This window comes from Ranitomeya imitator, chromosome 1 (genome assembly GCF_032444005.1).
Source record: "Ranitomeya imitator isolate aRanImi1 chromosome 1, aRanImi1.pri, whole genome shotgun sequence".
Lineage (NCBI taxonomy): Eukaryota > Metazoa > Chordata > Amphibia > Anura > Dendrobatidae > Ranitomeya > Ranitomeya imitator.
The window spans coordinates 1,226,904,129-1,226,917,570 of NC_091282.1; the positions used below are offsets into that span (position 1 = coordinate 1,226,904,129).

General features: G+C 47.4%; 1 protein-coding gene across 1 annotated transcript in view; it reads right to left on the minus strand.

Annotated features, from left to right (window-relative positions):
* ATP6V1B1 (ATPase H+ transporting V1 subunit B1) overlaps nt 1–3,901 on the minus strand; it is a 136,764-nt gene extending 132,863 nt beyond the window's left edge. Inside the window, exon 1 of the mRNA XM_069745112.1 lies at nt 3,403–3,901. Within this exon, the coding sequence (XP_069601213.1) occupies nt 3,403–3,511 (109 nt within the window). The 5' untranslated portion in view covers nt 3,512–3,901. The remainder of the gene's footprint in view (nt 1–3,402) is intronic.
* Between the last annotated feature and the right edge of the window lie 9,541 nt (nt 3,902–13,442).

The window sequence follows — 13,442 nt, forward strand, 5'->3', positions numbered from 1 at the left end:
TGAAGGAGCGGTCAGAAAGGTAGGAGGAGAACCAGGAGAGAGCATTGTCCTTAATGCCTTGTGACTGGAGCCTAGAGAGTAGGAGAGGGTGGTCAACAGTGTCGAAAGCTGCAGAAAGGTCGAGGAGAATGAGCAGGGAGTGGTCACCGTTACATTTTGCTGTCAGAAGGTCGTTGGTCACCTTGAGGAGTGCAGTTTCTGTCGAATGTAGGTAGGGGGCGGAAACCGGACTGTGAAGGGTCTAGGAGGGAGTGAGTGGGGAGGTAACGGGTAAGGCAGGAGTATATCAGTCGCTCCAAGAGTTTAGAGATGAAGGGGAGATTGGAGACTGGTCTGTAGTTTGTGCAGGATGGGTCGAGGGTGGGTTTCTTTAGTAATGGAGTAATGATAGAGTGTTTGAAAGAGGATGGGAAAATGCCAGAGGAGAGGGAGAGATTAAAGATTGTAGTTAGGGGAGTTGTGAGGACTGGAGAGAGAGACTGGAGGATATGTGAGGGAATGGGGTCAGTGGTGCATGTAGTCGGACGAGAAGAGGAGAGGAACTTGGAGACTTCTTCTGTGATGGGATCGAATGTGGAGAGTGAGCCAGGGGAGATGCAGGGAGGGATGGGAGTCATTGCACTTGGTGTCTGGGAGCGGATTTCCTGACGGATATTATCTATTTTCTCTATAAAGTGGGAGGCCAGGTCATCAGCACAAATATCTGTGATAGGGGCTTGTGCTTTTGGCCTGAGGAGGGAGTGAAAGGTGTCAAAAAGTTTCTTGGGGTTGTTGGATCGTGAGGAGATCAGAGTAGTGAAGTAGGTCTGTTTGGCGAGGTAAAGGGCAGAATTATAAGTTCTTAATATAAATTTGAAGTGTATGAAGTCTTCTGGTGTGCGAGTTTTCCTCCATAAGCGTTCAGCACACCTAGAGCATCGCTGGAGAAATCGAGTTTGCGATGTAAGCCAGGGCTGTTTTACTCTGTTTGGAGTTTCTGAGGGTGAGGGGAGCTACTTGGTCAAGGGTGCTTAAAGTGATGTACAGCCAGATCAGGACAGGAAAAAGAGGAGATTGGGGACAATGATGAGTATAGGGAGTCTGAAAGTGTGTGAGGGTTAGTAGCATGTAGATTTCTGAATGTGTGGTAGGTAGGAGAGTGCTGGGGTGGGCGAGGAATTGTGAGTGTGAAGGATAGAATGTTGTGGTCAGAGACGGGAAGCGGTGAGTTATCTAGGTAGGAGATTGAACAGAGCCGGACAAAGATCAGGTCCAGGGTGTTACTGTCTTTTTGTGTTTTAGAGGTTGAGAGCTGTGAGAGGCCTAGAGAAGCAGGGATGCAGATGTGGAAGTGGGGCTGTTTATGGGGATGTTGAAGTCTCCCAGGATAAGGGTTGGTAGTTCTGAGGACATGAAGTGCGGCAGCCAGGCAGAGAAATGGTCCAGGAAGTGGGTGGGTGAGCCTGGGGGCCGGTATATGACCGCTACTCTGAGGGAGAGGGGACGAAAGAGCCTGATGGTGTGGACCTCAAAAGAAGGGAATGAGAATGATGGAACTTGGGGGATGACCTGGAAGGTGCATTGTGGGGACAGGATTATGCCGACTTCATCACCAGGTCTGTTTGTGGGTCTCGGGGAATGGGAGAATTGTAAGCCACCATGGGAAATGGCAGCAGGAGAGACCATGTCAGAATCCTGAATCCAGGTTTCTGTGAGGGCCAACAGATTAAGAGAGTTTTTCAGAAAGTAATTGTGCAGGAAAGGAAGCTTGTTACATACAGACCGTGGATTCCAAAGGGCACAATTAAAAGAAGGAGATGAAGGAGTACAATTAATATTAGTAGGACTATTAAGGTTTCGATGTGAGGTAGGGTAGGGGTTGAGGTTGTCGGATGGTAGACCGGGGTTTGGAGAGATGTCCCCTGAAATCAGTAGGAGTAGGAAGATAAAGAGCAAGTAGTTTTAGGAATTGTATGAAGTTTTTTTGTGCAGTGTGTTTGGTCAAGATGGGCTGTGGTTTTTCAGGAAGGTGAGAAGTGCATGGGAGCTGTACATGGGAGAGGGAAGGAGAGAGGAGCTGATGTATATAAGTCTTGATGGAGGGGGGATTGGGCGGTGGACGTGGATTGCAAGGGAACATAGGAGGATAGGAATAAAGCACCTGGATAGAAGGGAGAGCAGAGTCTGGAATAACTGCTGTATCAAGTTGCTTATCTTCATGATGCTTTGCTTCTGGGATGCTCGCGTGCACCCCTAAGGATGTTTCAAAATTTACAGGCCAGAATGCTGGGTCAGAGGAGATGGATTGTAGGAACATGATGAGAGACATTCAGCCTGGCTACATCTGTTTTAACACCTTCCACCAGATAAGATCTACACTGATCCCAGTCATGGATATGCAACAATGAGTATTAAGTACAATGCACCAAATGAATTATACAAATGAATTAGCAAACACATTAAAATATGTTTCTAGATGGTGAAGCGGCAGATGACATTCAGCAGACAGCAATCACAGTCTATTGCAGCAGATCAGACAGCAATCAGATGCATTGGATGGTATCACACATTATATGCTGAGGTGCATTGGATGGTATCACACTTTATATGCTGAGGTGCATTGGATGGTATCACACATTATATGCTGAGGTGCATTGGATGGTATCACACTTTATATGCTGAGGTGCATTGGATGGTATCACACTTTATATGCTGAGGTGCATTGGATGGTATCACACATGATATACTGAGATGCATTGGATGGTATCACACATTATATGCTGAGGTGCATTGGATGGTATCACACTTTATATGCTGAGGTGCATTGGATGGTATCACACATTATATGCTGAGGTGCATTGGATGGTATCACACTTTATATGCTGAGGTGCATTGGATGGTATCACACTTTATATGCTGAGGTGCATTGGATGGTATCACACATGATATACTGAGATGCATTAGATGGTATCACACATTATATGCTGAGATGCATTGGATGGTATCACACTTTATATGCTGAGATGCATTGGATGGTATCACACATGATATACTGAGATGCATTGGATGGTATCACATATTATATGCTGAGATGCATTAGATGGTATCACACATGATATACTGAGATGCATTAGATGGTATCACACATTATATGCTGAGATGCATTGGATGGTATCACATATTATATGCTGAGATGCATTGGATGGTATCACACTTTATATGCTGAGGTGAATTGGATGGTATCACACATAATAAGCTCAGCAATACAGTACAACAGTTACTTGCTATAATTTCCAATGACACTGCCAGCTGTAGTTTGACACGTGTTGTCAGGGATTGCTGGGAATTGCACTTCTACAGCATTCCTAGACCATACAGCCCAGATTATATATACACAGTATATTAGACATATTAGGTACTTACAGAGTCTGGGATGGGAAATGTAATCCCGGGTGATGGCCAAGGCATGTTCCCTGGCTGCTGCCATGTTGGCCTGGTGGCTGTTGACTCTTATCTCCACTTTGGTAGCCATGCTGGGTGCAGTGACTGCGGTACTGCCTGTGCGGGTGCAGTGACGGTGGTACTGCCTGTGCGGGTGCAGTGACTGCGATACTGCCTGTGCGGGGTGCAGTGACTGCGGTACTGCCTGTGCGGGGTGCAGTGACTGCGGTACTGCCTGTGCGGGGTGCAGTGACTGCGGTACTGCCTGTGCGGGGTGCAGTGACTGCGGTACTGCCTGTGCGGGGTGCAGTGACTGCGGTACTGCCTGTGCGGGGTGCAGTGACTGCGGTACTGCCTGTGCGGGGTGCAGTGACTGCGGTACTGCCTGTGCGGGGTGCAGTGACTGCGGTACTGCCTGTGCGGGGTGCAGTGACTGCGGTACTGCCTGTGCGGGGTGCAGTGAGTGCGGTGCTGACTGTATGTATATATATAGGGAGCTGAGTGCTCCTGTGTGTTATATAGGGGGCTGGCTGCTCCTCTGTATTGTGTACACCCATCATCCAGGTGAGACTGCCCGGCTCTGGCTCCGCACTGTCCAGCCTGACTCCGGCTCTACCTGCCCATAACATTCTGTGTGTACTGTAAACCGCTGCTCACAATGACTGCACACTGTCCCTGGCAGCACACAGGCTGGTTTTATAGAAAGCATGAACAGTGCTCCTTTCTTTTCCTCTTTGCCCTGATCTCTCAGTTACAGCTCATAATGGAGGATAATGTGATGGTTATGGCTGATATGGAGGGCGGTGTACAGTACATACGGGAGAACGGTGTGGCAGTTATAGTACATATTGTTCTCATGATGCATAAGGGGGGATGGTGTGGCGGTCATAGTATATAAGGGAGAAGGAAGTGGAGGCAGTATTTTACAGAATATTATAGCGTGGAGGCCATGTGTCATATGTTGGACAGTGTGGGAGCGGTAATCATCGAATTGAGTATTTGCCTGCGGCTATCTGCTGCCATTACATGGCTGATGGCTCCACAAAGAGACCTGGATAGCACGAAGTGGGTCAGTGTGTGGCTGAGACCACTGCAGAGCCGTGGTAATGGTGGCGTGAACGTGCCTGTGAGGCTGAGAGCCGGACGACAGCGGAATGCGAGACTGTGTGGAGAAAGTGGTCTGGAAACAAGGGTCTGTGCACACAGTGTTTTTTGAGTAGGTTTTGGAGCTGAAACAAAGCCGACATTCTCAAAAGTCTCTTTTTGAAAATCGCAATTCCTCAAAAACGTGGAATTCCTCAAAAAGTTTTACTTAGTTTCTGCTCTGAAAATTCTGTAAAAAGACTCCGTGCGCTCATAGCCATAAGCTGAATACTGTTGTAACTAGAGATAATCGAACCTTTCAAGGTTCAGTTTGGTTCGGATTTACCGAACGTACCCGAATTTCATTAGATTCAATTGGAAGCAAAACCAAAAGCTTAGACATCCCCTTAAGAGGTAACAAAAGGCTTCCCAAACAGCTAAAATTAGGGGCAGACACCAGAAAAAGTGGCATCAATTTACCTACAATAGAAATTTGCAAATGGCACAACAGCAGTCAGCCATGGGCCATGTCAGGGTCTGGGCCAACATGTATAGCTTGGAACTGAAGTTTCACTGAGAACCTGGTGGTTGAGGAGGCAGTGTAAGCCCTTAGCTGGGAGACCTCACACCTCATGCAACACCTCCAATTTTTTTTTTTTTTATTCCAGCCACACTCAGATGTCAAAAAACAACAGTTTTATAGAGTACTATTGATAGAAATATGTAAGGAAAGTAACACGGGTAGTTGACTGAAAGTAAGAGCCTGCCTGTCTTGGAGCTCTACTTACACAGGAAACCCACCAGATGGAGACCCAACTTGGAGTCTCCACATTTCAAAAAATTGTTTGTAACATCAACAGCAGTAGCAACAGCAGCACACACTGAAGACACCACAAAGATGGCACAGACTGTAATAACGCGAGATCAAGACATGAGACTAAAAACAACACTATCGCCTAGTCTGCCCAATCTGCAACTGGGGAGCAAAAGACATCGAAGATCCATGACTTGTTCATTTTAATGAAAGTTAGGTGGTCTACACTTTCTGGGGACAGCACACCACCAGCAGCGCTGAAGACACGTTCTGAGAGAACACTGGCTGCCGGGCATGACAAAACTTCCAAGGTGTGACAGGTGAGCTCAGGCCACTTTTCCATTTTTGAAGACCAAAATGTAAAAGGGTCCAAACCCCCCCGATGACATTGATATTGAGCTCCAAATACTCCTGCACCATCCTTTCCAGTCGTTCACAATGTGTCAGACTTGGACTCTGATCCGCTGGTTCACGGGCTGGTCTAAAAACTGTGTGAAACAACTCACAGAAATTGCTTTTGCCACTTGCGCTGCTGCTAATGTCTTGGCGATGACACTTTGATGTTCCCAGGGTTGGACGCCTACAACTGTGATGTACACTGTGTGCCTCACTGCTGTCTTGGAGAAAATCACTCTTAAGATTGTCTACAAGTGGAGAAAACCACTCTTAAGATTGTCTACAAGTGTATTTCGATACTCCAGCTTGCGCGCATCCCTTTCCAGTAGGAGGCATCTGGTTAAATTTGCTCTTTGCCATGGATCTAATAGAGTGGCAACCCATTAGTCAGCACTATCTCTAAAACCAAGAATATGAGAATCATGTTGAAGTGCAGCAAGAAGGCGCTCAGGTGTTGGTGCTTCCATGAGGTCCATGTCCATGCTGTGTTGGTGATGGGTTAACACTCAAGGTTGCTTTCTCCGTGCCTTCCCTCCAACCACGGAAAACAGAGAGTGCATCATTATCCTCTTAATCTCCTGACTGTTGCGCGTCCTGTTGTGAATTCTGTGGCTGAGTTCACTTCTGTGGTCACAAGTGGTATTGCAGTCTCTGGGCTTCCTCCCTCAGGTGTTTTGGTGAGCTCGTTGGCTGCCTTGCTATTTAGCTCCACCTGAGTCTGTCTTCCTTGCTCCTTGTCAATGTTCCAGTGTTGGATCTGAGCTACTGCATCTTTCCTTGGGCCTGCTGCTCTGCTAGATAAGTGCTTCTAGTTTGTTTTCTGTTTTTTCTGTCCAGCTTGCTATTAACTTTTGCTGGAAGCTCTGAGAAGCAGAGGGGTGCACCGCCGTGCTGTTAGTTCGGCACGGTGGGTCTTTTTGCCCCTTTGCGTGGTTTTCGTTTTAGGGTTTTTTGTAGACTGCATAGTTCTCTTTGCTATCCTCGCTCTGTCTAGAATATCGGGCCTCACTTTGCTGAATCTATTTCATTCCTACGTTTGTCTTTTCATCTTGCTAACAGTCATTATATGTGGGGGGCTGCCTATTCCTTTGGGGTATTTCTCTGAGGTAAGTCAGGCTTGTATTTCTATCTTCAGGCTAGTCAGCTCCTCAGGCAGTGCCGAGTTGCATAGGTAGTGATAGGCGCAATCCACTGCTGCTTATAGTTGTGTGAGGATAGATCAGGTACTGCAGTCTACAGCGATTCCACGTCTCAGAGCTCGTCCTATTGTTTTTGGTTATTGCCAGATCTCTGTATGTGCGCTGATTACTGCACGCTGTGTTGCCTGATTGCCAGCCATAACAGTACAAGGAGCCCCACCAATGATTCCCAATAGAGGGAAAAAAGAAATCCTGACATCATTTTTTTTTCTTAGCTCCGTCTTCAGTCTTTTTTTTCCCCTAGACATTAGAGTGCTTCAGGACACAGCTGTGGACATGGATATTCAGGCTCTGTGCTCCTCAATGGATAATCTCGTTGTAAATGTACAAAAGATTCAAGATACTATTGATCAGAAATCGATGCTAGAACCAAGAATTCCGATTCCTGATTTGTTTTTTGGTGACAGAACTAAGTTCCTGAGCTTCAGAAATAATTGTAAGCTATTTTTGGCCTTGAAACCTCATTCTTCTGGTAATCCTATTCAACAGGTTTTGATTATTATTTCTTTTTTGCGCGGCGACCCACAGGACTGGGCGTTTTCTCTTGCACCAGGAGATTCTGCATTGAGTAATGTTGATGCATTTTTCCTGGCGCTCGGAGTGCTTTACGATGAGCCTAATTCAGTGGATCAGGCTGAGAAAAATCTGCTGGCTTTATGCCAGGGTCAGGATGATGTAGAAGTATATTGTCAGAAATTTAGGAAATGGTCAGTACTCACTCTGTGGAATGAATCTGCACTAGCGGCTTTGTTCAGAAAGGGTCTCTCTGAAGCTCTTAAGGATGTAATGGTGGGATTTCCTATGCCTGCTGGTTTGAATGAGTCTATGTCCTTGGCCATTCAGATCGGTCGTCGCTTGCGCGAGCGTAAATCTGTGCACCATCTGGCGGTACTGCCTGAGAGTAAACCTGAGCCTATGCAGTGCGACAGGACTATGACTAAAGTAGAACGGCAAGAACACAGACGTCTGAACAGATTGTGTTTCTATTGTGGTGATTCTACTCATGCTATTTCTAATTGTCCTAAACGCACTAGGCGGTTCGATAGCTCTGCCGTTATTGGTACTGTACAGTCCAAATTCCTTTTGTCCATTACCTTAATGTGCTCTTTGTCATCGTATTCTGTCATGGCGTTTGTGGATTCAGGCGCTGCCCTGAATCTGATGGATTTGGATTATGCTAAACGTTGTGGATTTTTCTTGGAGCCTTTGCGGTGTCCTATTCCGTTGAGAGGAATTGATGCTACACCTTTGGCCAAGAATAAGCCTCAGTACTGGGCCCAGCTGACCATGTGCATGGCTCCTGCACATCAGGAAGTTATTCGCTTTCTGGTACTGCATAATTTGCATGATGTGGTCGTGTTGGGGTTGCCATGGCTACAAACCCATAATCCAGTATTGGATTGGAACTCTATGTCGGTAACCAGCTGGGGTTGTCAGGGAGTACATGGTGATGTTCCATTTTTGTCTATTTCGTCATCCATTCCTTCTGACATCCCAGAGTTCTTGTCGGACTTTCAGGATGTATTTGAAGAGTCCAAGTCTGATGCCCTACCTCCGCATAGGAATTGTGATTGTGCTATCGATTTGATTCCTGGTAGTAAATTCCCTAAGGGTCGTTTATTTAATTTGTCCGTACCTGAACACACCGCTATGCGCAGTTATGTGAAGGAGTCCCTGGAGAAGGGACATATTCGCCCATCGTCGTCACCATTGGGAGCAGGGTTCTTTTTTGTAGCCAAGAAGGATGGTTCGCTAAGACCGTGTATTGATTACCGCCTTCTTAATAAGATCACTGTTAAGTTTCAGTATCCCTTGCCATTGATTTCTGACTTGTTTGCTCGGATTAAGGGGGCTAGTTGGTTTACTAAGATTGATCTTCGTGGTGCGTATAATCTGGTGAGAATCAGGCAGGGAGATGAATGGAAAACGGCATTTAATACGCCCGAGGGTCATTTTGAGTATCTGGTGATGCCGTTCGGACTTGCCAATGCTCCATCTGTTTTTCAGTCTTTTATGCATGACATTTTCCGTGAGTATCTGGATAAATTCTTGATTGTTTACTTGGATGACATTTTGATCTTCTCAGATGATTGGGAGTCTCATGTGAAGCAAGTCAGAATGGTTTTCCAGGTACTGCGTGCTAATTCCTTGTTCGTGAAGGGATCAAAGTGTCTCTTCGGTGTGCAGAAAGTTTCATTTTTGGGGTTCATCTTTTCCCCTTCTACTATCGAGATGGATCCGGTTAAGGTTCAGGCCATCCAGGATTGGACTCAGCCGACATCTCTAAAAAGTCTGCAGAAATTCCTGGGCTTTGCTAATTTTTATCGTCGCTTCATCTGTAATTTTTCTAGCATTGCCAGACCATTGACCGATTTGACCAAGAAGGGTGCTGATTTGGTTAATTGGTCTTCTGCTGCCGTGGAAGCTTTTCAGGAGTTGAAGCGTCGTTTTTGCTGTGCCCCTGTGTTGTGTCAACCTGATGTTTCTCTTCCGTTCCAGGTCGAGGTTGATGCTTCTGAGATTGGTGCAGGGGCGGTTTTGTCACAGAGAGGTTCTGGTTGCTCAGTGTTCAAACCATGTGCTTTCTTTTCCAGGAAATTTTCTGCTGCTGAGCGTAATTATGATGTGGGCAACCGAGAGTTGCTGGCCATGAAGTGGGCATTCGAGGAGTGGCGTCATTGGCTTGAGGGTGCTAAGCATCGCGTGGTGGTATTGACTGATCATAAGAACTTGACTTATCTCGAGTCTGCCAAGCGCTTGAATCCTAGACAGGCCCGTTGGTCGTTATTTTTTGCTCGTTTTGATTTTGTGATTTCATACCTTCCGGGCTCTAAAAATGTGAAGGCGGATGCTCTGTCTAGGAGTTTTGTGCCCGACTCTCCGGGGTTATCTGAGCCGGCGAGTATCCTCAAGGAAGGAGTCATTGTGTCTGCCATCTCCCCTGATTTGCGGAGAGTGTTGCAGAAATTTCAGGCTAATAAACCTGATCGTTGTCCGGCCGAGAAACTGTTCGTCCCTGATAGGTGGACTAGTAAAGTTATCTCTGAACTTCATTGTTCGGTGCTGGCCGGTCATCCAGGAATCTTTGGTACCAGGGAGTTGGTTGCTAGATCCTTCTGGTGGCCATCTCTGTCACGGGATGTGCGTGCTTTTGTGCAGTCCTGTGGAATTTGTGCTAGGGCTAAGCCCTGCTGTTCACGTGCCAGTGGGTTGCTTTTGCCCTTGTCGGTCCCGAAGAGGCCTTGGACACATATTTCGATGGATTTCATTTCTGACCTTCCCGTTTCTCAAAAAATGTCGGTCATTTGGGTGGTCTGTGATCGCTTTTCTAAAATGGTCCATCTGGTGCCCTTGGTTAAATTGCCTTCCTCCTCTGATTTGGTGCCTTTGTTCTTCCAGCATGTGGTTCGTTTACATGGCATTCCTGAGAATATTGTTTCTGACAGAGGTTCCCAGTTTGTCTCGAGGTTCTGGCGAGCCTTTTGTGGTAGGATGGGCATTGACCTATCTTTCTCCTCGGCCTTCCATCCTCAGACTAATGGCCAGACCGAACGAACCAATCAGACCTTGGAAACATATCTGAGATGTTTTGTTTCCGCTGACCAGGATGATTGGGTGTCATTTTTGCCGTTGGCTGAGTTCGCCCTTAATAATCGGGCCAGCTCGGCTACCTTGGTCTCTCCATTTTTCTGCAATTCTGGGTTCCATCCTCGTTTCTCTTCAGGACAGGTTGAGTCTTCGGACTGTCCTGGTGTGGATTCTGTGGTGGACAGGTTGCAGCAGATCTGGACTCAGGTAGTGGACAATTTGACCTTGTCCCAGGAGAAGGCTCAGCTTTTCGCTAATCGCAGACGCCGTGTGGGACCCCGACTTCGTGTTGGGGATTTGGTTTGGTTATCTTCTCGTCATATTCCTATGAAGGTTTCCTCTCCTAAATTTAAACCTCGTTTTATTGGTCCGTATAGGATTTCTGAGATTCTCAATCCGGTGTCTTTTCGTCTGACCCTCCCAGACTCCTTTTCCATACATAATGTATTCCATAGGTCGTTGTTGAGGAGATACGTGGCACCTATGGTTCCATCTGTGGAGCCTCCTGCCCCTGTTTTGGTGGAGGGGGAATTGGAGTATATTGTGGAGAAGATTTTGGATTCTCGTGTCTCTAGACGGAAACTCCAGTATCTGGTCAAATGGAAGGGTTATGCTCAGGAAGATAATTCCTGGGTTTTTGCCTCTGATGTCCATGCCCCAGATCTTGTTCGTGCCTTTCATGTGGCTCATCCTGGTCGGCCTGGGGGTTCTGGTGAGGGTTCGGTGACCCCTCCTCAAGGGGGGGGGGTACTGTTGTGAATTCTGTGGCTGAGTTCACTTCTGTGGTCACAAGTGGTACTGCAGCTTCTGAGCTTCCTCCCTCAGGTGTTTTGGTGAGCTCGTTGGCTGCCTTGCTATTTAGCTCCACCTGAGTCTGTCTTCCTTGCTCCTTGTCAATGTTCCAGTGTTGGATCTGAGCTACTGCATCTTTCCTTGGGCCTGCTGCTCTGCTAGATAAGTGCTTCTAGTTTGTTTTCTGTTTTTTCTGTCCAGCTTGCTATTGTCTTTTGCTGGAAGCTCTGAGAAGCAGAGGGGTGCACCGCCGTGCTGTTAGTTCGGCACGGTGGGTCTTTTTGCCCCTTTGCGTGGTTTTCGTTTTAGGGTTTTTTGTAGACTGCATAGTTCTCTTTGCTATCCTCGCTCTGTCTAGAATATCGGGCCTCACTTTGCTGAATCTATTTCATTCCTACGTTTGTCTTTTCATCTTGCTATCAGTCATTATATGTGGGGGGCTGCCTATTCCTTTGGGGTATTTCTCTGAGGTAAGTCAGGCTTGTATTTCTATCTTCAGGCTAGTCAGCTCCTCAGGCAGTGCCGAGTTGCATAGGTAGTTGTTAGGCGCAATCCACTGCTGCTTATAGTTGTGTGAGGATAGATCAGGTACTGCAGTCTACAGAGATTCCACGTCTCAGAGCTCGTCCTATTGTTTTTGGTTATTGCCAGATCTCTGTATGTGCGCTGATTACTGCACGCTGTGTTGCCTGATTGCCAGCCATAACAGCGTCCATCACCTCATCCTCCTCACCTTTACTAACAGTTTGTCTGGTACCCTGCGTCCCACCTGATCGCTGTAAACCACCCTCCCATGACACCCACCTGTGCGACGACAGTCCTGAAATTTGAGATATTGTTATCATTTCCACATTCTCCTCTGCTTCCAACTCTTCCTCTAGGACCACTACCTCCTGCCGCAGACTATTCAAAGTGTGCTCCAGCATATAAATGACCAGAATAGTAATTAATCTTAGAAGTAATTTCAAAACTGTGCTGAAGGGTGCGGAGGTCCTTCACCTGTGCCCACTCCACAAGCATGATTTGCACTACGTCTGGACTGCGTTGGCCCAGGCTATGCAAAAGGACATACAGCACCACGGCTCGTCACTGCTGCCATAGCTGCTGCAACAAGTGCAGAGTGGAATTCCACCATGTCAGAACATCGCTAATCAAATGGTTAACCCGAGGCCGAAAAACCTCTGTAGCGATGCAAGTCAATGACCTGCGGGGTGTGATCGTCGGAAGTGAGCACAAAGCGACCATGCTTTCTGCAGCAGCGCTTCCAGGTTGGGATAGTGGCAGAGACATTTATGTACCACCAGGATAAGGACGTGAGCCATGCAAGGCACGTGTGTGAGTTTGCCACGGTGTAGGGCCGCCACCAGGTTTGCACCGTTATCGCACACGACCTTCCCTGGCTCCAGGTTTAGTGGAGACAACCATTGCTCTAACTCGGCCTGGATATCTGTCCACAACTCTTGAGCAGTGTGATTGTGGAACGCCCGCCAGGGCTGTGGGGTACCCGGTACCATGTCCAGTATTCACAGGGGCGGCGACCCGGTCCATGGCCCTGGGCGCCCATATTAAAGGGAATGTCCTTAAAGGGTTTTGAATATAGTTCGTGTTCGTGACACCACCTGTGGTATTCGGTCAGTAGGGACCTACGCTGCTTAAAGGGGTCCTCTGGGGTGATGTTATGGCAGCTACATGGTATAATTTCTCACAGGTGAAGTTAGTCCCCAGGGCTCCCGATGTATAGATAAGGATGGTGAGTGGTGCAGTAAAGAACGGAGGACACAGAGTTGCAGTCTCTTTACCTGGTTTACTGAAGACTTCAGGCAGCCACAGTCCAGGGCACCAGATCACAGGTACAGGCAGGGTCCAGGCGGCTTGGAAGCGAATTCAGAGTCCCTTTTACCAGGTGGAGTTAAAAGCCTTCCTCATAGCGTGGTGGTGTTGTAGTCCCTTACTGCTTTTGGCTTCTGATAAGGTCCTCACAGTTCTCTCTGTCCTACATAAAGGTGGGACACAAACCCATATATGACAGGTGAGCCTTTTTACAGGGTCTCTATCACGACCTGGGCTCTATGTGCCACTGTGCCTCTTGGGTATTAGGGCAGACAGGGGATGTGTAATCCAGCTGTACTGCCGGTTTCTGCTGTTAGTCT